This window comes from Eumetopias jubatus, unplaced genomic scaffold, assembly GCF_037043125.1.
Source record: "Eumetopias jubatus isolate StellerSeaLion01/CBP00866 unplaced genomic scaffold, mEumJub1_p1.0 scaffold_12, whole genome shotgun sequence".
In the NCBI taxonomy this organism is placed as follows: domain Eukaryota; kingdom Metazoa; phylum Chordata; class Mammalia; order Carnivora; family Otariidae; genus Eumetopias; species Eumetopias jubatus.
In genome coordinates this window covers 87,233,005-87,258,221 of record NW_028274818.1, presented here as the reverse complement: position 1 = coordinate 87,258,221, position 25,217 = coordinate 87,233,005, and the positions used below count along the sequence as shown (strand labels likewise).

The 25,217-nt window shown below is 50.3% G+C and overlaps 1 protein-coding gene across 2 annotated transcripts in view; it reads left to right on the top strand.

Annotated features, from left to right (window-relative positions):
* Nucleotides 1-22,623, top strand: part of COG7 (component of oligomeric golgi complex 7) — a 78,480-nt gene extending 55,857 nt beyond the window's left edge. For both annotated transcript variants that reach the window (XM_088029033.1, XM_028090439.2), the window contains 6 exons: nucleotides 2,027-2,213; nucleotides 3,745-3,885; nucleotides 9,690-9,773; nucleotides 13,260-13,374; nucleotides 19,297-19,440; nucleotides 22,216-22,623. In XM_088029033.1, coding sequence (XP_087885159.1) covers nucleotides 2,027-2,213; nucleotides 3,745-3,885; nucleotides 9,690-9,773; nucleotides 13,260-13,374; nucleotides 19,297-19,440; nucleotides 22,216-22,382 — 838 coding nt within the window. In that variant the 3' untranslated portion in view covers nucleotides 22,383-22,623. The remainder of the gene's footprint in view (nucleotides 1-2,026; nucleotides 2,214-3,744; nucleotides 3,886-9,689; nucleotides 9,774-13,259; nucleotides 13,375-19,296; nucleotides 19,441-22,215) is intronic.
* The last annotated feature ends 2,594 nt before the right edge of the window (nucleotides 22,624-25,217 follow it).

The following is a 25,217-nucleotide window of genomic DNA, read 5'->3' as shown; positions in this document are numbered from 1 at the left end:
ACTCTCCCGTTAATCTCTGAGCTTCTTGAGGGTGAGGACTGTTTAATTATCTGCCATCCCCAAGACCTCCTTACAGCCCATTCCAGTGAAGACAAAATGTTTCTTTGTGAGTGAGAAAAAATAGTGTTCATTTAAAAAAAAATTTTTTTTTTTTTTAATTTACTTGACAGAAACACAGTGAGAGAGGGAACACTAGCAGAGGGAGAGGGAGAAGCAGGCTTCCCGCTGAGCAGGGAGCCCAATGCGGGGCTCGATCCCAGGACCCTGGGATCATTACCTGAGCTGAAGGCAGGTGCTTAACTGACTGAGCCACCCAGGAGACCCAGGTGTTCATTTCAGTAAGGTTTCATTCACAGTACTAGTAAACACACATCCTAGGAGATCTGAGTCTGATGATTAGTTCATCTAATGGTATCTGTCTGAATGAAGAGGAGGCTGGGAGGAAAAGATACTGTTCTTTCCTTAGGGTTGGAACTGTATTTATTTCGACTTTTTTTTTTTTAGATTTGGTTCTTATTTTATTTCAAAGATTTTATTTATTTGAGAGAGAGAGCACGAGCAGGGGGGAGAGGGAGAAGCTCGATCCCAGACATGAGGCTTGGTCCCAGGACCCTGAGATCATGACCTGAGCCGAAGGCAGACACTTAACCAGCTGAGCCACCCAGGTGCCCTGGTTCTTATTTTAGAGCACAATATTCTGACATTTTAAACAGTAATCTTTAATACTTAAAACATTTCTGGCATACCTATTTTTCTTCAGCGCGGATGGCAGACTGGTGCCAGTCTCCCCCCAGCTGACCGAGTGGAGGCACATATGGCTGTGACCTGCCAGGGGGAGCTGATTTCCCAGAGGGCAGCTCCCAGCTTCCTGCTCGCCAAACCCAGGTTCACCCGCCATGGGCCAGGCCCTGTGCTCGGTGCTAGGAATTCACAGGGGAAGAGCACCCTGTTTGGTCCTCACAAATAGTGAAGACTAGGAAGTAAGGGTGGTGGCAGGAACAGGCCACAGTTTGGCAGACAAAAGACCCAGCCGAAGTCACCTGGAGGCGTAAGCAATGGGGAGAACCATAACTTAGTGGCAGAGACACTGGTTCCTGAGGCCCCACCGTTTTTTCCTTGACAGGTTCACTGGACTTGTTTTTTTAAAAAGTGAGTTCAGCCTAAAAGCTGCTGGGTCCAAGGTGATTTTTTTTCATGAGAAGTTATGGTCAAGGAGGGGTCAGGGATGTAATAGAATGTCTGTCCTCCTGGTTGCCTATGTTCATATGGTTCTGTGCACGTTCAAGTGTGTACGCTGGACGGTCAAGCTGGGCTTAGGGAAAACAGTGGACGACTTGCAGCACCCATCAGGGAAGGCCGTCCTTGTTGGAGAGAGAAGATTCAAGCCCTAGACATTGGTCGTCACCTAGAACCTCCTCCAGGCACTTTTCCTCCTCAGAGAAATGGGACAGTGCTTGCTTCTCAGTAGATCTCTCTGTGGCACCTAAACCACAAAAGTAAACCTTATGGGATGGGTGCACCCGAAGCCCACACCGGCCCAGTTGTATGATGTGACAGTGAGTCCTGTGGCTAGAGGCGTGCTTTGAGCTGCTGCCCCCACTCTCCCGGGACCAGCTCTGTGGCCACCGTGTCTGTGCCGCTGTGGCTGAGGCGCTGGTGGCTCCCCTTGGCTCCGTTCCACACAGTGATGCTCCCAGAGCCAGAAAGGGCCTCATGGGAAATGCACAGTATCCCAGATCGTAGTCAACTGATGACTGCCCCGTGTAGGCGGTCTGTCGTGTTCGGAAGGTGGCAGATGCCAGTGGCCCGAGTGTCAAATAGGAACTAGAAAAACCTGGTGTCTCTCGTGCACCCAAGGTCCAGCTGGTTCCTCAGCGACAAAGGAGGTCTTCCTTTTCTTAGAAAGCAGACCCGAAATCAGTTCGCCTTGTAAGGATATCCTGGGATTTAGGAAGGAACAAACTGCTCCCAGAGGAAAGTTCCGTACAAATAGCTCGGGGCATAACGGTCATCCCTTTCATTGCAGGATTTTGTCGACAGCCGGCAAGTACCTCTCTGACTCCTACAGCCCTCGGAGCCTGGCCGGGTTTCAAGATAGCATCTTGACAGACAAGAAGAGCTCTGCCAAGAACCCATGGCAAGAATATAATTATCTCCAGAAAGAGAACCCTGCTGAATATGCCAGTTTAATGGAAATACTATATACCCTCAAGGTATGAGACCAGACGGATGGCATTCTTGTCACCCTTTCCCCGATCCAGGCTCTCCGGCTCTGAGTGTGGGCTGCAGTCTGCAGTGCGCCCCACTGCCTCTTCTCGGTCTCATTTATGTTGCTTTTTAAGGAGCTGATAAACTAAACTGGGTGGGAACGAATGGACATACAGGAGTAGGCGTTGGTGAAGTGGAGCTCTCTTACTGACACAAGGCAGTAGAGCCTCTGCGTGGAGAGCATGACTTTAGAGGTGTGGCCACATGGGCTTGCTGTACGTCCCTCCAGAGTCAGATTTGCCAGCAGGATGGGTGGGGCTAGGTAGCCCCTGGCCCCAGTGCAGGGATAGGCCCCAGTTACTGAATGGCAGAGCGGGGACCAGAATGTGGACCACCCGATAGTGGGCAGAACCCACAAAGGAGGCCCCCAACTCTGCCATGGGGAAGTTGATCCTCCTCATGGCAGCAGGAGGACCTGAAGATAAGTGTTCCCTTCTGGCTGTCCCTTTAGCTTAAGCTCTTAGGATGTCTATCACAATGCTGCCCTTGGCTTTGAGATTTGGGCCCCTTGGGGGATCCAGGGATGGAAGAACCTCCCAACACATTGAGTGAACCACACGGCAACCCTCGAATGGCCCCAGGATCCTAAGAAGGCTGTAACATCCTTTCCAGAACCATCCCCCTACCTGTCTTGGTGATAGAGGAGACATTGCCATTCCCTTGGCACGAAATGCAATCTCAGGGCGTCCTGATGGGCCTCGAGCTCTGGGGGTGACTGTACCGTGAGCCTCTGGATGTATCTGAGGCTTCATCATTGCCCTCACACGGTCTCCCCATCGCTGTGCACTTTGGCCTGCCAGTTGCTGCATTGGAGCTTGACAAACGCTTCTTAAAACAGTTGTGCAGGTTCATTCATCCATGCTTCCGTGATTAGGTTAAAGCAACTCTGTTTATCTTTATTGCTGATCTGGTTTAGTTTGTTGTAATCGGTTCATTTATAATAGCAAAACTAAGGTTACATTTTCCATCTCTGTATTTTCTCAGGCTGCTTAGAATTCCTCGGGACTCATATAGGTTATGCGTAGTCTGCTGTACAGCCAAGTGTAACCGAACTGACCTCACTGGGAATCAGGCTCCTGTCCCTCACTCTTGTTTATACCTGACACTTCTGATCATTTTCTCCCTCTGCCTCTATCCCTGAGGGACAGTCATCAGTTAATTTTTCCTAAACGACCAGTCCATGAGCTTGTGTTAGCAGTTGCATCAGAATTACGTGAAAAAGTGAGTTAAAAACATTGCTCCCTGGGCTCCAGAGCCCTGCTGGACTCTGATTCAGTGGCTCTGAGGCGGGGCGTGTGCACCTGTAATCCGGCATGTTCCGCAGGGGATGCCAGGGCACAGCCGGGCTTGGGAACCATGACTGTATGGACCCACCCCCTCACTGTCTTCCTCCCAAGCGCTTTTCAAAATGTTGAACTAGCTGATAACCTTGGTTAGAGCCAGGCCTTCACAGCCTTTTGCATTTTTTCGTCTTAGGAAAAAGGGTCAAGTAACCACAACCTGCTGTCTGCGTCTCGCACGGCCCTGACTCGGCTTAATCAGCAGGCCCACCAGCTGGCTTTCGATTCCGTTTTCCTGCGCATCAAACAGCAGCTGCTGCTCGTTTCCAAGATGGATGTGAGTTTTCCGAGACCGCAGATATCCCCCTGGGTGCTGCCTCCTTCCCCGGGCAGTTTTGAGTATTGGGCACCGCCCCCTGCCCCGACCCCCCAGGAGCTTTAGGAGGAAACACTCTAACTCTCCTGGCTAAAAGTCCCACTGTACAGACTCACTGTTCCCTTGCAACTCACTGCTTAGCAAGAATTTCTTATCTTAATTGGAGTCACCGTGATGTCTTATTTTCATCCTGCTTCCTGGGATTATTATTACTGCTTGATTAACTTTCACCATTCGGAGCAGTGTAGCTGTGCCCTCTCAGGGAGAAGTGAGGGAGATTATGTGCCACTGGATAGGTTGGGGCAGGTCAGAGGAGGTAATTGTCCCGGGAGATTGCATTCTTTTCATGAGCATTGGTTCTGGAACTTCACCCAGGAGAGTGCCTTACCAGATCTGAACTGGTGATTTTGACAGGGGTTTAAGGGGTTCTGCTGTTTTCTGTCCTTGATGCCTTTTTTCTATGGCTATTCCCGGAGCACCTCCCTTCCCTCACCATGGACCCTTTTCTGCTTGTCCTGACTCCTTTCAAGGGGTTGCCCATCAGTCACTTCTCTACCTGCTGTGACTTCCGTGGCTCTGGTCTCTTCACTGCCATTTGGATTTCTGGGATAGGATTTGGGAAAGATCCAGTTATGGGTCTTTAATAACCAGGAGATCCTTTTAGGAGGCAACAAGAACCCTTTAGGCATGATTACAAGTTCTTTGCTTCCTCCTGCCTTCTGGAAAGCATACAAGACCAGGGTTCAAGGGCCACTCACTTCTTCATTGTATGACCTGGTTGGAGTCTGTGGATCTCTCTGGATCTCAGAACCCCCATCCATGAAACAATGGGGTTGGACTACATGATTTCAAAGTTCTTTCTACCCCTGAAATTCCATGATTTTCATTCTTTGTGATTTTCCCGCAGAATGCCATGGGATCCACCGCAGTCAGATTCTGTGTTTCTGGTGGGTGGGGGGGGGGGTGGAGGAGGGGGGCGAAACTGGAGGAAAGCCGCCCCTGTCACAGTGTGGCAGAAGGGATATCCCTGGCATGGTTCCATCGGATCAGCTTCCCACGTAAGCCTCATCTCATTAGATGGGGACACACTGATTCTGACCATGCAGGTGTATGAGGATTACATGACATTTCAAAGATGATAGAACTTAGCTGCCACAGAGTAAGATGCTTAATGAGTGCTCATTTTTAAAGAGGAATGACAGTTGTTTAAAATAAAAATTGCACATACTCATTTTCAGAAATTCAGGCAGTACAGGATAGTACAATGAAAAGAGCAATAACTCCCTTCAGAATCCCACAACATAGAAATCCGTGCGAACACGTGGTGCTCATCCCCCAGACACCCCTTCCTGCCCACGTCGGAGGCTGGATGGGCACCAATGGGTAGATAGATCCGTAGAGGAAATGGAACTGGACTACACGTGCTATTTTTTTAAAAACCAAAACGTACACAATATAACATTTATTTGAACTTGACTAGAAGAGGGAGAAAGGAAGTGAAATGAAAGGAATCATGGAACCTGAGATAATAGGTTCTTCCCCCAAAAGGCATCAGCGCCCAGAAGATCTCTCCAAAGTTGCACAAAAAGGATTATGAAAACCGTTAAGAGGCCGGGGTCATTGTTTTTGGTTAGTCACCCTTCCATTTTCCGTAGCTGCTGGTACTGCTGGAGCTGTTCTGAAAGATGAGGGGATTAGCATTCTTTATACTTCCGGTCCCCAGCCCCCAGAGCTGGTTGCTTGATTTTTCTTAGAGCTTAAAAAAAATTTTTTTTAACTTCATCCAGTCATTTTATTGCTAGTAGTGATGTCATTGTTGTTTAGAAACGATTTCATGTGTATTGTAGGATAAAACAAGTGATTCATGGGGATGTTAAGAACCAGGATCTTTTTTTTTCTTTTACCTCTTTTTCAGTCCAGTGTAATTAACATACAGTGTTATGTGAGTGTCAGATGTACAGTCTAGGGATTCAACAACTGTGTCGCCGACTCAGTGCTCCTCACGAAAAGTGTGCTCTTGATCCCCTTCACCTGTGTCACCCATCCCCCCACCCGAGATCCTAACATCTTGACCTTCTGTTCTGGAAGCTCAGCTCTTCCCACTGCTCATCCACCCGCCTCACTCTGTGGTTGGGCTCTTGGTTGCTTGAATCTTGCCTCCTCACTCAGGCTGTGCCCCGACACCCCACGGGGCCCTGGGAATGGAGACAGGCAGCTCAGAGATAAGGAGGAGCTCTCCCAGAGTTGCCAGGAGGAAAGCACACAACACAAAGGCAAACACTTCGGCCCTAAGGATTTGAAAATTAAACCCTGGTCATTCAGTGTTTGCTTTTAATGTTTGCCAGTAAATTGTATTACCCTTTCACATCTGAAGAATATAAACCAACACCATATTCCATTTCAGAATCGACTGTTGACGTTTGCCCACATCATCTGGTGACAGATGGGAGAGAAAAGCCCGTATGAAGGAACTTTTCAATAAATTTTGAACAATTAAAAAATACCCTGCAGCATTTCCCGGTCGCCCTACTTGCAGAGCACCTCCCTAGTTTGTCCCCTGTCCACCCGCCCTTCTTGCAAACCCCCTTCCACTGTGGCTGCTCTCCCCCTCCGCCCTCTGCCTGGCCACCCTCCTGTCTCCCCATGGAGCCTTCCCGGGGCCGCCGGCCCACGGTCCACGGTGCTCGTCCCCTGCGTGTGCTTGGGGGACATGGCTCTTTCCCTGCAGCCCAGCCCTGAGGCGTCGCTCCCGTGCTCGCGGGCTCCGTCCCTGTCCCCCCCCCTGCCTCCCCGGCCTTCTCGTCTCTGCCCCCTCACCACAGCTCTCTTTGCCAATGACTTCACCACCACGTGGCATTGTCCCTTCGTTTTTTGTTTTTTTTTTAAAGATTTTATTTATTTATTCGACAGATAGACAGCACAAGCAGGCAGAGTGGCAGGCAGAGGGAGAGGGAGAAGCAGGCTCTCCGCGGAGCAGGGAGCCGGATGTGGGGCTCGGTCGCAGGACCCCGGGACCATGACCTGAGCCAAAGGCAGCCGCCTAACCGACTGAGCCACCCAGGCGCCCCGCCCCTTTGTTTTAAAGAGATCTCCCGCCCGTTTCCATGGCCCTGTCCTCGTTGGGCTTCTCCTATCCCAGCCATTCCTTCAGCTTTTCACCTGCCTCCCCACTCTCAGTCCTCCCGAGGTGCTGCGTCAGTCTTCGTAAAGCACCACTCTGATTTTGTCTCCACCACCCAGGACCCTTGCCTGGCTCCCCAGGCCCCGGAGAATAGTCTGTCTTTCAGAACTTTATTAGGGACGTTTTCGCACAAAGTTTTCACACAAGAGTGGGCAGAAGAGTATAACGAACCCCATGTCGCCATCACCCCTCTTAGACACTATCAGCTCCTGGCCGTCCGTCTCGTATATATTATCCCTTCTCTAAAGTATAACAACACTAAAAATAATCATAGGACCCAAATCACCCTCAGGTGGCAATGATTCCTTAATACCATTCAGTGTTCAAATTTTCAGTTGTCATAAAAGTCATGATTTCACTGTTTGACTCAGGATCGAGGTTCGTTCTGCACGTAGGGATTGGTCCATGTGTCTTTTATGAGCTACAGGTTACCTTTCCGTTCCCTTCCCCCCTCCTCTCTCTCATTCTCTTGCAATTTATTTATTGAAAATAAAGCCCTTCAATCAGAGAAAGACATGTATCATATGACCTCACTGATATGAGGAATTCTTAATCTCAGGAACAAACTGAGTGTTACTGGAGTGGTGGGGGGTGGGAGGGATGGGGTGGCTGGGTGATAGACATTGGGGAGGGTATGTGCTACGGTGAGCGCTGTGAATTGTGCAAGACTGTTGAATCACAGATCTGTACTTCTGAAGCAAATAACGCAACATATTTTAAGAAAAAAGAAAAAGAAGAAGATAACAGGAGAGGAAGAGAAGGGGAGTAAGTCGGAGGGGGAGACGAACCATGAGAGACGATGGACTCTGAAAAACAAACTCAGGGTTCTAGAGGGGAGGAGGGTAGGGGGATGGGTTAGCCTGGTGAAGGGTATTAAAGAGGGCACATTCTGCATGGAGCACTGGGTGTTGTGAACAAACAATGAATCATGGAACACTACGTCAAAAACAAATGATGTAATATATGGTGATTAACATAACAATTAAAAAATTAAAAAAGAAAAGAAAGCCCTTTCTTAGCCCACTGTCTGAGAGCTATGCATTCTCCTTCTGGTCTTTTCTCTCTGCACCCCAGGCATCCTGCAGCCCATTCCTCCTGTAATCACCCTGAGCCCTCGCTCCTCTGAACTCTTACAGTATCACACCTTGCCTCTGCCACGGAGAACTTCCAAGTGGAAGCCTGTGTGTGTGTGCACGGCGGGGGGAGGGACATGTTGGGGTATATAACGGGAGTGTGTTGTGGGGTCTTGGTTTCCCAGGGAGCTTCTGGAGAGCAAGCACCAAGTCTTACATTTCTTTGTCTCCTCTCCACCAAGCAGGGCACAAGGCTCTGCACATCACGGGCACTCAGTACGTGTGGGTGATCACTGTTTCTTCTCCATGGGGTGGGAGTCAACTGATGAAAAGTGGGCTATTTTGAAACAGAGGAGGATTCTCGAGCAAGAACAAGGAGTTTAGAAAACTAGGGGCAGAGGTGGGGAAGGAAAGAACTTGTCCCAAGCAAAGAAAATTAGAATTGAGCTGGTGCTGGGGAACGTGGGGAGGGCAGCTGAGGCTTAGGTTGGGCCGGGAGCCCAGGGGTGGACATGGTCATTACATTCCTGGAACGTTGCTTAAAGGATCAAGCAACCCGATGGCATCAGGTGGCTGCAGAGAGCAGCTACAGCATGACCTGGGGGTCACTCCAGGAGTGCAGCCAGAAAGGGCCTTGCTTTCCAGGCTGGCTTTAGGGTGACTTGGGTTGGAATTAAGAAACTAGATTTCTGTGTGAAGGTGTGCCAAGCTGAACTCTGTAACCATGTGGGTGCTGGTAATTTGCTGGACTCCAGAGAGACCGCTGGGAAAGCTCACACAGAGATACTGTAGACATTCGGTATTTTAAATGTCGGAAGGAAGAACATCTCCCCAGACAGAGGGATCACAAAGAGGACAAAGGGGCAGCTGGTGGGGTTTGGACGTTCCTTCCCATCCCTTTCCCTCTGAGGTCTGAATCAGTTGAGAAATAGATCTAGGAGGCAGGTGGAAATAAAAGCAGTGAAGTAGTGTGGATGAATGTGGTTTGGATATTTCTGCAGCCAGAAGGGGCTTCCCAGGCCTCCCTCCCGAGATAGGGATTTACATGGGGTCTCTGTGGAGGATTTGGGGCGCTCCTAGTCTCTTTAGAGTGCTGAAGACCCAGGAGTTAGTGAGGCTAGCTGCGCCCAGCAGCTCTTAACCCGGTGTGCCCGCCCGAGTAGAGAAACCCAGACCACAGGGTATATCCAGCTCTTCGCTTCACGGTCTGAGTGGGAGCAACAAACGGGATCCGTTCTCACCAGATAGTTCTGTTGAGAAGGCAGGAGCTCCCATTTGATGGGTCTGTGGGAATGCGGAGAGAGAAAGGATTATTTTCTTGGTGGCAGGCTTCAGGGTGATGACTTGGTGAGAAATCCCTGGTCTGTCGAATAGTGACAATTCCCAAGGCCGTCTCTGAGCAAAGACACCTCTAGGAAGGCTGCATTCTTCGAGGATTTTTGGGCGTGGGGTGCTTTCCCGGGCCTCCTGGCTTCCGTGATCTTGATCGCTTTCTCTCCTTCCTGCCCTAGAGCTGGAGCACAGCAGGCATTGGTGAGACGCTGACCGACGACCTGCCCACCTTCAGCCTCACGCCTCTGGAGTACATCAGCAATGTAAGAGCTTCTGGGCGCTTTGCTCCAGGGCAGTTGTAGCCTTGCGGACCCTGCCTTGTCTTTGGATTCTGGCCCTTCGGGGAAAGTAGTCATTACCACGTTGGTGCTGTCTGAACCTTTGCTTTTGGGTAATTTCCTTCCATATCCAGGACTTTAAGGAAAGGCAGCTGACTTCCTTATTCAGTCAGCTGACGAAACACACGCTGATTTCAAAACCCAACACGCTCGTACCCCTCCTCCCTCTCTCCCAGTGCGAGGTGTGGCCGGTACGTAAGGGCATCCCAGCGTGAGTGCACACAGGGGATTCTGACTTGGGAGGAGAGGACACAGGTGGGCAAATTCTCCTCGACGACTTTTCAGAGGAACAGTGTGTATGTAGTTCTGAATTCAAATTCAGCCAGTGTTTTAGTGACAGCTGCTTTGCACCAGGCCCTGTGTGGAGTGCTTTCATGGGTAATTTCACAGCAGGAAAGAAATCTCTTAAGAATTGTAGTTCTGGAGGCTCCATGTTAACAAAGAACAGAATAAACCCTACAGGGGAGCAGGGCACTTGGAGTCCTTTCCTCCTTCTCATTTCACCCCTGGGAATCGACAGCCCCCCTGCACGTGGCCTTTCCTGTCGCTCCTTCCTGCAGTCTGGCTTGGCTGCTCTTCAATACCAGGTGGGAGTAGAGTACTCCAGCCACGGGGACCTCACACTGCGGGTGACTTCTGACATTCTCCAGAGCGATTCTGAGTTAAGCAATTTCTTCTGCCTACAGCTGTCACTTTAGAACCCACTGCTTTGTAAGTTATGACTCTATTATAAGAGATCCAAAGAAATTTTAAAAGTTACTATTGTACAATCAGAAGTGTCTGGTGATTCCCATTGGCGGTAGCATGGAGGATGGCGTTGTTCTCTCTGTTCATTGGGAGCCGTGCCGAGTTCAAAATGGCAATCGCTTTCCTCCTGTCTCCCAGGGCATTACCTCATAAACCGGTACTGATGAAACTATTAAGATGTGGGTTGGTTCTTAAAACCAATGGGAATCATCTTATTTTTAGAACTGAGACACTATGCGTTACAGTCTAAATGGATTGAGGAAATGATGTTGCTGGAAGGGACTGGAGAGGTATTGAATGATTTTACAATTGAGGAAATTGAGATATTGGCGGAGTAGGGGAGGCCCGGATTGTTTCCAGGCCAGGGCCCTTTTCCACCTGCCATGACCCCCCATGAGTTAAGGATTGTACCTGAGGGCTGATGACCTGAACTCAGGAAGTGAGCACTTACCGGACACACACTGTGTGTAAGGACAGTGAAGGCTTTTATCAGTGCCATGAGGTGGCATGTGGTCTACACAGAATTTTGTCTTGACAACAACAACGTGAGCTGGTTGGTGGTAGTGTTTCACAGGCAAGCAATGAGGCTCTGGGCAATGCAAGAGGGGCTGCTTATCCCTCGGCCGCTCTGTTAGGACGCCAGGTGCTTCATGCATGTATCACACATGAATTTCCTCCTTGGCACAGCCCTTTGAAGTAAGTATGAGATCATCCTCCTGTCAGAGATGATGACACCAGGAAGGTCACACAGCAGTAGAGCCAGAACTCAAACCCAAGTCCATCTGACCACAAAGCTCTTCATTTTTCCTGTGTCACTGAGTTTGATACCCAAACCGGATATCAAGGAGTATTTATTGAATATGTGGGAATAGTAGACAAATATCCTCAGGCGCACTGGTAAGCATCCCTTTCCACATTGATTGCTGAAAGATGAACATGGACAGAACTCCCGAGGGACACCTGGAGTCGTGGGATCTGTCCAGGAACCACAGCAGTCCTCACAAGCTCAACCAACCGGTTGAAGTTTGAGATGTCAGATTATTGAAATTTTGCACCTAAACAACACTTTGCCTCGTCGGTGAATGCCTTCTGAACCTACACAGAGCCGCATGGGCATTATGGAGGGGCACAATAGGAGAAAATGCTTTGAAAAATGAAAAACAACGTAGATGCAAGGTATAATGATCCTGACACTTCATTGCCCGTAAAACTGGGTGTGTGCATTTAGCCAGAAGGTTATGGCCCCAGATGAAAGCTGCACAGGAGTATCCCCCAGGGTCCTTGTGCATAGTAGGTATTCAGGAAGCGCCTGCCACATGTAATTAGAACAGAGAGGTCCCAAATCCAGAAACCAGCATCCTTCTTTTCCTCCAGCCTTGTGGAAAAATGATGCATTTGTTGCCATTTTCAAGCTGAAGTGTATGGTGGCGGTTATTACTAGTGAAGAAAGTGGCCCACATACCTAGTTTGAGTAAGAGATTATACTAAGTAAATGCAAAGGAAAAAATGCCGATTTAATTTATTTTACCATCCATCTCATCACCTCCTTAAAGGGGGTGAGCAAACTCACCCTGTTTCGTTAGCATAATGGACCGGGGGATGTTGAGACTTAAGTACAACCAGCCCACACTCGGTGTTTGGAAATGTTTGGAATCTCCCTTTGGGCTGGGAGACTTTGCGAGTCTGCTACCATGTAGGTGTGTGTGAGGCCAGGAGGGAAGATCTTACTTGGATAATCCTCGGAATTGTAGTTTACAGAATCAGAATCAAGTTTAAATGTACAGAATAAATATAGAACCAAGAAAAAAAAAAAAAAAACAGGCTCAAAGACCTTTTTTTTTTTAAAACCAAAAGCGGTATGTTGTCATAACCTGAAAATCAGCCTTATTTTGAAACAAAAACATACACTTACCTTAAAACACAAAACAGGGGTTTTAATAGAAAGTGGTATCTAAAATATACCCGTGATAAAAAAAATAAAAATAAAAAATAAAATATAGCCATGATGACAGTCATGTGCATCCGACAAACACATGACAAACATTGTATTATTTGTGGGCTCATCCCAAATGTCTCATAATCCTGTCTTTTGCGATTCCCCACCAGCCAAGAAGGCGTTCTCCATCTTTATTTCTAGAGTCTGTATTATGAAAACAGTACAGTTTTCCCTCCAAATTAATTTATAATTACAAATGGCTTTTTTTCCCCCCCAAAATTTCCTTCCTTCTCTTAGATCACTTCTAAAGGCAAGACCCACAGTCAAGTCCAGAAGATAGGATTCGCATTCTTGCTTGGCTGTGCACCTGTTGACATTAGCATCTTCCTGGTTTTGCATCCATGAATAGTTGTAATTTATATTTATTTGCACAGTCGCTTGTTGGTGTCCATTATCTCATTTGAGGTAGTGGTTGCGTTGAATGCATTCCAAGAATAGTGGGGTCATTAGTGTGAGGATGAATGTGTGATGTACATGCAAATTGCCATTGATTTTTGTAAGGTCCTGCCATAGCAGTATTAACACTCGCTGGAAAGATCAGAGTTGGGGCTGCCCCAGGCCTTGTGCTTTTTTTTGTCTGTCCCCTGTTTGCCTTCACACGAATGTGCTGCAGAAATAATGACCTGTATGTGGCAATGTGGAGTTGAAAGTGTTTTCTTCTGTTTCAGATCGGGCAATATATCATGTCCCTCCCCCTGAATCTTGAGCCTTTCGTGACTCAGGAGGACTCTGCCTTGGAGCTGGCCCTGCACGCTGGGAAGCTGCCCTTTCCTCCTGAGCAAGGTGAGAGGGGCCTGACAGAGCCAGGAGGCGGGTTCGCTGTAGCCCCATGCAAACATGGGGTTCCACCTGTTACCCCCCTGGGGAGCTTCTGCAGGACAGAGTGGCTTAGGGAAGGGACATCTCACTGTGTGCGGAGCGTCTCTGGGGAGGAACTCCACCGATGCCCCTCAGCTGGGGAGGCAGGGGCAGGAGGGCCCCAGGTCACACGTACTCACTGGAGGTGGAAGCAAGCTCTTGGGGCAAGGGTCCCACTTGGCCAGTGCAAGCCCTCTCTCTACGGACCACGTGCCGAGTAAAGCGGCACCTTAAGAACAATTTTGCTCGTTAGGACAAACATAAATTCTTCACCGTAGAAGTGATGTTTCCTTTCCAGATGCCTCTGGCCAGAACTTGTTCCCAGCTCTCCCAGGGCTCCTGGGTCTCTAAACTGACAAGGTGAAAATACAGTAATTAAAACTATTTCTTGGGGCGCCTGGGTGGCTCAGTTGGTTAAGCGACTGCCTTCGGCCCAGGTCATGATCCTGGAGTCCCAGGATCGAGTCCCGCATCGGGCTCCCTGCTCAGCGGGGAGTCTGCTTCTCCCTCGGACCCTCCCCTCTCTCATGCTCTCTGTCATTCTCTCTCTCTCTCTCTCTCTCAAAAAGTAAATAAAATAAAAAAAAAACTATTTCTTTTTCCCATTATCTGGGCACTGACAGGTTTGAACAGGGACCACATACTTTCTGATCAAAAATCCTCTTATTCCTAATATGAGAAATTATAGGCCTCCCTTTGTAAGGCTGAGCAAACAGAAAAATCACGTGGTACATATAGAAAAGATTTCAGCAGCTTATGAGAAGGTACCACCCTGAGAAAAAATCACATTGAAAAGTTAAAGGGATGCTAAAAGGCATCCCATGTAAATGCAAATAAAAAGAAAGCAAGGCAATGACGTTGAATCAGAGCAAACAATAACAAATGGAACCAAAGTGGCCCGTTAACACTGATGAAAGGCAGACCCCACAGTGCGCCTGTGACAGTCAGGTACGCTTACACGTCAGATAGCACTGAGGGGTGTGAGCGAGCAGCTGCCAGATGGAGAATAAGAACAATTTTTTTTTTTTTTTTGGCTAGATCATCCAAACATATTTTAGTACATTTTTTTTAAAAGATTTTATTTATTTATTTGACAGAGAGAGACACAGTGAGAGAGGGAACACAAGCAGGGGGAGTGGGAGAGGGAGAAGCAGGCTTCCCGCAGAGCAGGGAGCCCGATGTGGGCCTCGATCCCAGGACCCCGGGATCATGACCTGAGCCGAAGGCAGACGCCTAATGACTGAGCCACCCAGGCGCCCCCATATTTTAGTACATTTGATAAGCATTTGAAATCCAAGTTGTAATTAAAGCTGAATTACTGCTTTTGTTTTTAAATGTAAAATAAAAATCAATTTTATATTTAGGTATATATTACATTTTATTGGTTACGTTGTCCATATGACAAAAGTTTTTATTAGCAAATTATATTAACTATAAAAATTGAAATTAATTAAAATAAATTGAAATATGGAAAATTAAAACTAAATATGGAAATTACGCAAAAGGAAAGTGATTTATTGATATATTTTATGCCAGCTTGGTTATCCTATCCCATTAAACTGGTAGTGTAATTCTAAAATTTTATAATTTTGAAAGAGAAAACCACATGAGTATTGAGAACATCGTGCACCTCTCTTTTAGGCTTTGACAAATCAAAAAGGAAAAGTTTTGGTTTTTTTTTAAGATTTTATTTATTTATTTGACAGAGAGAGACACAGTGAGAGAAGGAACACAAGCAGGGGAAGTGGGAGGGGGAGAAGCAGGCTTCCCGCGGAGCAGGGAGCCTGATGTGGGGCTCGATCCCAGGACCCTGGGATCCTGACCTGAGCCAAAGGCAGATGCTTAATGACTGAGCTACCCAGGCGCCTCTCAAAAAGGAAAATTAATGAGGATAAAAGAGGAATTGTTCAGTGTAATCAATACACTTGATCGAATCAATACGTTGGGCTTTTTATCCCACAGAGGGTAGGCATGGTTGTCAAATTTCCATAAATCATTTGTGAAGATGATACAAATAAAATCTCTGCGAGTTTCACAGGGTCATACACATTAAGGGAACTCATAATTTTTGGGAAAAAGGATAATTCTATACAAATTTCACTTTTAGCATGTAAAACCTACAGTATGAATGAATAGGCACTTAGGGGTAGGGAAGGGAAGACTCTGAAATGAAAGCCAGAAACTAAAGGAAATTGAAAGATGAATGTGACAGACTGGAACAAAATAGCAACACGGCTGATAGGTGGTAGTTGTTTTATAAAAGTTCCCACAAATCAGTAAAAAAAAGATGACACCCCGTGGAAAAATAAGTAAATAACATGAAGGCATTCAAATAACCTAAAAATAGGAAGAAGTGTATAACTTTAGTAATCCTCAAATGGCTGCAAAGGAAAGTAGCGTATGCTTTTTTTTTTTTTTTTTTTTTTTAAGTAGGCTCCATGCCCAGTGTGGAGCCCAGTGCAGGGCTTGAACTCACGACCCTGAGATCAAGAGTCGGACTCTTAACTGACGCCCAGGCGCCCTGAAAGTATGCCATTTGGTAACCTATCATATTGACTATATTGAAAATATATACAGATTTACATATATACACATATATGTGTGTTAACACAATATTGGCAAGCACAGAGGAAAGCAGTTTATACAGTTTGGATTTTTGGAGTTTGACACACGTGCGCATGCACACAAGCCTGTCATGCAGGGTGTGAGACCAGTACAGTGGAGTCCCAGGTACTCCTCATCTGGCTTCCAGAATGGCTTCTTGTTTCTTACGTTCCTCTCATTATTTTTTTCGAGAATACTTAAGTCAAATCCCAGGCATTGTATTATTCACCATCATGTATCCAAGAGTCGGACATCCAACCGACTGAGCCACCCAGGCGCCCCACCATCATGTATCTCTTACTGATGCTGCTGACGTTCAAGTTCAAACTTTTGGGCAAGAAAACAGTGGTGCTGTGTCTGTGTCTGTTGCAGCAGACCAGGGAGAGTGTAAAGCCTTACTATCCCACGGAAAAAAAAATACATACAGGTTTAGCTAAACTGCAGTTGTTTTCAATCATTCATTCACTTACCAAGGTGTTATTAATTGCTTACTCTGTGCTGGGCCATTGCTTTGGGCATTGTTAGGAGGGAAAAACTCCAGCCATAAAGTAGAATTGTAACAGCGCTGGAAAACAACAACAACAAGCCCATCCAGGTGTTTCTTTCTTTTTTTTTTTTTACCCCCTCCTTTTCAGCAGCATATTATGAAAAATTTCAAACATGCAGAAAACTGGGAAGAATTACCCAGGGGATTTCTAACATGTTAACATTTGCACGTTTTAAGAACTAGATGGAGAGCAACTGGTAGGAACTTTGGGGCTTAGATAAATGGCTTTTCCTAAGCAGTGTGGTTAGAAGGGAGTTTTGAAAATCTTTGCGAGTCTTTTTCCCACAAGGAAATGGAACATCAGGAACTTTGAAGTGACATGTCCAGAGGTCACCCACACAGCATGTGTCATAGCAGGGGCATTTGCAGGAAAACTGCAATCTCTGTGCCCACCACGTCCCCTCCCCCAGTGGGGCTGCTGAGTTTGGGCCTCATTGGGACTGGGTCCCCTGGAGGTGGCCAGCACCTGCCGGGCACAGGGCAGGGGTGCTGCCTGGGTGTGGTACGAGGGCCCCGTGGAGGCTCCCTTCTCTGAGGTGGGGGTTCCAGGCAGAGGGGGCAGCCTGGTGGGCCTTGGCACAGAGTGGCCCTGTGGGGAGGCCCAGGAAGGTCGGGCCCAGACCATTCCTGCCATCAGACGCAAAAGCTGAGCCCGATACTTCATCGGCCTGTCTTTTTAACACTCCTCCTTCTTGAGATTTCCTTTCTCTACTGCATTTTGTATATTTTGCTCCCATCTCTTGCTGCTTGTCCTTGCCCTCAGACTAATTATTCCCGGCCTGCTTAAAAACCCCCAGGGCCCCTGGAACCTATGGGGTGAGATCCAGCCCCTCCCAGGCCTGGGGTTGGAGACCCTTCTCAATCCCACCCAGTCAGGGCATGCGGCCCATCTTCTGCCCCGACGTGCTCACACTACAGCCACTCTGAAGGATTTTCTTCTTAATTTTTAAAAATTAAGAACTTTTCTGAGTAAAAATCTGCTGCCCCGAGAGTCCCACTAGCACCTGAGGGACGATCGTCCGGGGCGCCTCTCTCTGCAGATCTGTGTGCACATGTAAGTCAGCAGCAGGACCGTCTCCCACATGCCGTTTCTCCTGGGCGCTTTTGTAAACCAGTGTTTGTGCTGTCTGCCTGGACTGCCCTTTCTCCTCCTGTGCATCCGACAAACTGTCCCTCGTGCTCGGGAAGCCCGGGTATGAGCTCCCATTTCTGGGCTCCTATCAGTCTTTGGCGACGCCCTGGCTGCAGCTCTGATGTGGCTGTGTAGAGGGGCCTTGTCTGCCCCCGGCCGGAGGGTGCCATCGGGGCAGGGCCTCCCAGACCAGGGCAGCGCAGACCTGGCAGGGTCTTGAATGGGACTCGTGCGGTTACCAAGTAAGGGAGTGCCCTCCACCCTCAGTCCCGCGTGGGCGCCTCGTCCCCCACCCCTCAGTGCTGCCCCAGGCCTGGTAGGTTCATCCTTTTATGGGCCAATGTCTTGGGGAAGGAGGTTTATCCCCCGGACAAGCTGCCGTGCCTGGCCGCGTTTCTGGCCACACGACCACCGGGCCAGCCTCCGTTTCCAGGGTGGAAGCCCTAGACCATGTGTTCTTAGCCTTCTGCTCAGTTATGTCCATCCTGTTTTTGGTTTTTAACTTTCTAGTTTGTGTTTGTTGTACAGATACTACATGTAAAACAAGGTCACAATTTTAAAAAGAATAAATCATGACATCCCGTCATTGAACACGATGGTATTTACATTTTCCTGTGTGCGGATGGTATTTGACGTGTAGCTTTATGTTCTGTGTTATTATCATTATTATTTTTATTATTATTGTTATTGGTGGTGGTGGTGGTATAAGTGGCATTTTGCTTATCTTCTCCTAAATGGATTCTTTTTCTCCGCTCGTCCCCCTACTTTTTTTGTTGTTTTAATGTCAGGCAGCCCCCTTGCCCCCAGAGTTCAAGGCCTGTCTGGCCAGGATGACGGCTCCGTCCTCCTGCATCAGCCCGCCCCAGCCTGACTGGCTCTCACAACCTTGCTGGGGACCCACAGTCATTGCCTGTTTGACATGGGGTCCCTGTGACTCTCAGGGTGCCCTGCGCGACCCAGCCCTGTTCCCCCAGCCCTGCTCGGTATACGTACTCCTTCTTCCCCACAGGTGATGTGACACTGAGAGTCACCATGTGTGCAGCACTAGAGTGTGTCACACGCTTCATGCTTGAGGCCCAGGCTGGGGCCTCCCGTGGTTCCCGCCACAGCCCCGCAGAGTCAGGCTCTGAGAGGCTGGGTAGCACCCAGCTCGTCCGTGGTGGATGGCCCTGTCTGGGTCTCACTTCTGACGTGCTGCCGGTGTGTCGAGCGTCGCTGTCTCTGCTGGCGTGGGCTGCCTGCCCTCTCACAGAGCCCCCCTCGTGCCCTCCCTCCCGGCCTGCGTGGCTGCACCGCGTCCCCCGCCTTCGGGCACGCAGAGATCGCTCCCCCTCACCTGACCGCATCCTCTCGTGAATCGTCCTCATACTCCGTCAGTACCACTTGGCCTAAGACGTAATTGTTCTCTGTCCCTGTGTTGCCCACCGGGACCGTGGCCCCCTGGCGTGTGTGGGCATACGGCACCGCCCGTCGTGGGCCTGGCCGCCTGGAGGGCAGAAGCTGCTGGAGGTGGCATTTTCCCAAGCATATGCGTTGTCTCTGGTGACCTCCTCTCCCTTCCCAGGGGACGAATTACCCGAGCTGGACAACATGGCTGACAACTGGCTGGGCTCCATTGCCAGAGCCACGATGCAGACCTACTGCGACGTGATCCTGCACATCCCCGAGCTGACGCCGCACTCCACCAAGCAGCTGGCCACCGACATGGGTGAGTGCCCCCAGAACGGGCAGTGGGAGGGACGGCTGTCGCCCATCGCATCTGTCAGTGCCCCTACCCTCCAGCTCTGGGCTTGGCTGCCGAGCTGGTTAAAAATGCGGATTCTCTAGGCCTCCTCCCCAGAGATTCTGACTCGGAAGTCTGGGTTGAAGGCTGGACGTCTGTAGTCTGAAAAACGTCCTGGGGGATTCTGATAGGCTGCGCCTGAGCGGGGCTTCCGTGAGCTGGGTTGAAGTGAGTGCGACAGACTCACCATTGCTGCCTTGCCTCCCCGAACTGCCGCTGATTAGGCTGCCACCATGCATGAGGCATGCCAGGCGCCGAGCAAGCCCTCGTACCCACATCTTCGGCCATCCTCAGAGCCCCCCCTGTGAGGTCACTGCACGATGGAGCCCACCCCCCACCCTCCATGCTGGGAAGGACACGGAGGCTGGAGGCAGCTGAAGCACGAGGCTCCATGCAATACCTGCATGCCCCCCAGGTCAGAGGGGCACATGCCCACTGGCTCCTGCTGGCACCTGCCCCTGCAGGCGGGGCCCTGAGGTTGTGGGTGCCACAGGCGGGTGGCAGGGGAGTCGCCCCAGTGTCTTGGTGCCCTTCCATTGACCTGCCTGCTCTTCACCTGAAGCAGCTCTTGGGGTGGTGGGGGAGAGTCTGGTAGGAGCCTCAGAGATCAGCTCCCTGGGGAGCCAGGCAGAGCTGTGGTCTGCACGACCACAGGGCCAAACCAGGCTCTTACTTTGCTGCAGAAGAAATAGAAGTGAGGTGCTTTCCTCCAGGTCCCAGGGCTGCCAGTGATGGAGCCAGGCTTGGAATCCAGGTGTCCTGACTTCACAGTCAGCTCTCAGCCATTAGAAAGGAAAGCCAGCTTTCACCACATCATTGGGCCGTGTTCGGGGAGGAAGGAGGAGGAGATTCGGGGGCCCGTAGGTGGTGCCGGCTAGTACAGGCAGGAGCACTGAGAACAGAAGCAATCGGAAGGAGCGAGATCAGGCCGTTGGCCCTAGATTCCAGTGGCCCGTATTATTTGTCCCTCTCTGTTCGGCTGTCCCTGGGTGCCCGGTCCCCGTTCGGCACTGACGGAGCGGCCGCTATGTGCCGGCCACGGCGCTTGGAGCCCCAGCCGGCCCCCCGGCTTACTGAGCTTCTGTGCTGGCGAGCGTGGCCAGGGGCTGGGAGGGTGCCAGGCGGTTACGCTGTAGGGAGTGGGGTGGGGGGGGTTGTGGCCGCCTTAAAGACAAGTGAAACCTCACAACAAAACCCAAAACTGTGCTGGCCCAACAGAAAATGTCATGGAAGACCGTGGGCTGTCACTTCACAGCTCCGGGCTCCCGGTCGAGCGGAGCTCAGTTTTATGGATAAACTTGAGCAGGCGACAGGTGCCTGGCCGCCTGCTGGCGCCCTTTCTGGGAAGCCGCTCAGCCTGAGTTGGACATGAGTCAGCCCGCCCGCCAGGGCAGAGCAGACACCTCCCGTGGGCCCTGCCCTGAGCCAGGCTTCCAGAAGAAATGAAGGAAGATGCCGGCCGTGGCTGGAGCCGCGGTCCATTCGGCCAGGGCCGTGGACAGAAGGTCAGCAGGGGCCTGCTGCGGGGTGCCGTCTGCCACCCTTGGGAGGGCAGGATGAAGGTGGAGCCAGAGGATTCTGCGGGGTGCTCCCCTCACATCTGGCTTGGACCTGCCCAGGGTAGCACTCTTACCACCTGTGATACATCAGGAGCTCCTGTGGCCTTTGGTCCATTTCATCCTCTTGACAATGCAGCATTGACGGATGGACGCAGGGACTCAGAGAAGAGGGGTTCACCAGGCTCACCCCGACCTTGGAAACCAGTTTTCGCCTTCCCCGCTCTGCCGGTGTTGCCCAAGCTTGCCTGGTGGTTAGAGTCGTGGGGCTCTTATTAGAAGGACAGGGTCCTTGAACTCTCTCTTGGATTCTCACCAACGTGGTCTGGGGTGGGCTTGGGAATTTGTCTCTAACTAGGACCCCACGGGGAGAAATGGGAAGTGTGAGAACCTGCAGCTCACCAGGCCCCCGCCTCAGACACGGTCCTTGTCTTCATGGGGGGCTTGGGCTGGGAGCTCTTGGTCGCTGCTCATATAAGCCCACATGTCCCCTGACTGCTCAGGGTCTCCATGTGGTCAGTGGGGCCCGCTGAGGAGTGTGGCCAATAACTCAGGAGTCCTAGTGTAGAGCTTTGAAGGGGTGAGCTGGTCCAGCTGGAGAACTGATTGTGTAGTGGGGGGTGGGGGACAGCTAGTCCTTTATTCAATTAGAATTCCTGATTCAGGCCAAGTTGAGAGTTGTTTTTTTTTTTCTTTTCTTTTCTTTTCTTTCTTCCTTTCCTTTTTTTAAGATTTTGTTTATTTATTTATTTGAAAGAGAGAGCGAGAGCGAGCACATGCAAGGAGGGAGGAGGGGCAGAGGGAGAGGGAGAAAGAGAATCCCAGGCAAACTCTGTGCTGAGTGTGGAGCCTGATGCAGGACTTGATCTCATGACCCTGGATGACCTGAGCTGAAATCAAGAGTTGGACGCTCAACCAATTGAGCCACCCAGGCACCCCGAAGCTGACAGTAGGTTTAATCCTCTTGGAAAAGCCCTCAGAGTAAAGGCCTGGCTGCTTGGGGCAGAGCAGGCAACCGGCATTTTGGGGGTTCGGGGTGGACTTCTCTATTTCTTTGTTCAGTTTCTTTGTTAGAGTCCACATCATCCCGTGAGCTTGGCGCTCAGTCTGTTGAGCTGTGTCTGTCTGCTCCCCATCCCTACAGACTACCTGATCAACGTGATGGATGCCCTGGGCCTGCAGCCATCCCGCACCCTTCAGAACATCGTGACACTCTTGAAGACCAAACCTGAGGACTACAGGCAGGTCAGCAAAGGCCTGCCCCGGCGCCTGGCCACCACAGTGGCTAACATGCGGAACGTGGACTACTGACCATCTCCCCCTGGTTGAGAAGAGGCCCAGGGCCAGGGTTCAGGGGTCACAGCAGCTCTGCAGAATAGATTTGCTCAAAAATTCTGCCTGGGATTGGGAGGATTCATTTCCAAAAGACTTGGTTCATTTGTATAATCAAAAAAAGGGTGGGGGGGTTATAAATTAGAGGCATATTATTTATTAGAGCAGACTTTTCAGATGATTTTCTAAATGATCCGATCTTGAAAATGGAATTGATAAATACCGTGAAATGAAATAAGGCTGTTTTCTTTCCTTTGCTCAGTGAATATTTGGGTGCCTCCCTGAGCTGTGCTCCACGCACTGGGACACGGGCCGGGAAGGAGGGGGAAAATCACCAGAGAAACCAACAAAGAAGATGATGTCGGATGGTGGCATCAGGGTGGAGGGCAGCCCCTGGACCCACAGATCAGAGCCGTGCATGGCAGTGAGGGACCAGCGCGGACCAGGCCCTGGGGCATGTCCAAGGTCAGCAGCATGGAAGTAGGAAATCAGGTCAGACGGGAGCTGGGGGCCAGATCATGGACCAGCCTGTCGGCTGTGATGAGGACTCAGGCTTTTATTTTGTCTTATTTGAAAACTCACGGGGTAATGTGGACTCTATCAGGTTTTTTGCCAGTAGCTTTTCTATCTGTTAAGATGAACAGAATAATGTAATTTGAGTGACTCAAGCAAACATAGGAGTTGAGCTTTCTCAAGATCGAGAAGTCCCACGGTCCTGGCTGTGGGCACTGACTCAGTGGCAGAAGGAGTCGGGACCAGGACCAGCCTCCCCGGGATCTTGACCTTTCCTGTGTGTGCCGGCTGCTTCCTCCCGGTGGGGCGACTCTTGCAGCTGCAGGCATCACACGGTGTTCGGGGGGACAAAGGCAGAGGGGGCACTGTCCCTTCCGCCCTGCAGGCAAAGGGCTCCCCAGGGGCCCCCGTGGCTCTCTCCTCGGTCTCCCTGGCCAGTTCTTGGTCGCCGGCATCCTCCCAGCTGCAAGCGAGGCTGGGAGTGTGGGGGACAGGACCGCCTTCATTTGGGGTTCTCAGCCTCCGCATTCCTGTCGCTTTTGGCAGCCTGGTCGATGGGCATTCAGCGGTATCCCTGACCTCTGTCCACTGGATGCCGGCGGCACTCCCCAGCTGGGACAGCAGAAAGGTCTCCAGACCTTGCCCGGGGCCCAGACTCCCCTCCAGCATGGAAACCCTGGTGTAGACCAGGCAGGATTTATTGCCTGGGCCCGGAGCACTGGTGCCGTGAGCAGGCTGGGTTTCTGTTAGCAAGGGAGAAGGAGGGCACCACCGTGTCTGTCGGGGTCCTTTATTGGAATTGATGTGTCGTGTGTTCCCGCTGCTGCGTAAGCCTTACTTCTCTCTCTGATGCCTTTCAACGGCCTCAGGGATTATCCCCATCTTACACACAAAGGAACTGAGGTGTGGGAGGTTTAGGGGCTTGCCTGGAGTCACTGGTACCCGTGGTGCCCACGCTCCTGACTGCGGGGTGCGAGGTGAGTGCACGACACCTAATCCCGCCCAGGAGAGCCGGCTCGTGCTGGCCCTCCAGAGTGGCACTGCTGCGCCCAGGGCTTCTCGGGAACTAGCCCCTGCAGGCTGCTGGGGCCGGTGTCGTGCTGGCCTTGTCATCCAGGGGTTCCCACGCGTTCTGTCCCCACATCCTTGGAACCAGTTTTGCTGGCCCCGAAAGAACCCGCACCAAGGAAAATATTTTGGTTTCTCATGCGGTGGATCACGGACTGTCCCTGGCAAGGATCGAGCCTGGCTTCTGCCTTGAAGAAGTAAGAGCCGGAAACCTGGAAGGCGGAATGTGTTGTGGAAAGTGGAAATCTCTTTGGGGTGACCTTTGTGCCGGTGTCCAGGAGAGCTGTTTGATTCCTGGCTTCGCCACCTCCTGACTGTGTGACCTTGGGGAAGTCGCTTCACCTCTCTGAGCCTCATTTCCTCTTGTGAAAGACAGGAGCCATAGTGGAACCTAATCAGGGTTATTTGAAGAGCCAGTGAGGTACAGAGGGGGTAACAAGTGCCGCCTTCCCACTCCTGCTTCAGATGCCTCTCCCAGTTCAGGATGAATATGTGGCCCGGGCTGATTCAGTGACCCTCATTCTCGGGGCTTTTGCTGGGACACTGTGAAGGAAGAGCTTTCTTCCCACTCTATAGTTGCTGGGCTCAGGGAATGGAGCTTGGAGCTATGGGGTGAAGAACAGTACACGGAGGGGACCTGTTTGAGAGGGACATCAATATAGAAGAAAAGAAAGCCCGGACCTGGGGAAATCACCAGATCTATGAACCCCTGGATACAGCCATACCTGAAATCCCTGGACTTTTATTACAAGAACCAATGGATTCCCTTTTTTTAGCTTAAGTCAGCTCGAATTAGTGTGACCAAAGAGCTGGCAAAGGGAGCTCACTAATAACCATTGCTCTGCCTGCCCCACAGCTTCAGATGAGACCATAAATGTGAAAGCTCTGGGCTCCTATACGGGACTGGTATTCTTGTGACCACCGGCAGCCAGGGGATGAGGCTGGACTTTTACCTTCGTCACTTACTGGAAGAGTGATCTGGAGCATCTGACTTCACCTGAGTCTCAATTTACTTACCCTTAAGATGGGATGGTAATACTTCTCGGTAATTCTGAGAATTAATTGGAAAAAGACTTGCAAAGCACTTGGTCTGGTAAGTGTGTGGGAAGTGTTTGATACAATGTAGCCATTGTTTGATGATAACAACAACTAATAATAGTGTGATGACAACTATCACTAATAATGAAAGTAGTAGTCATGGGAGTTGGTGCGGTAACCACCAAGAACTGGACT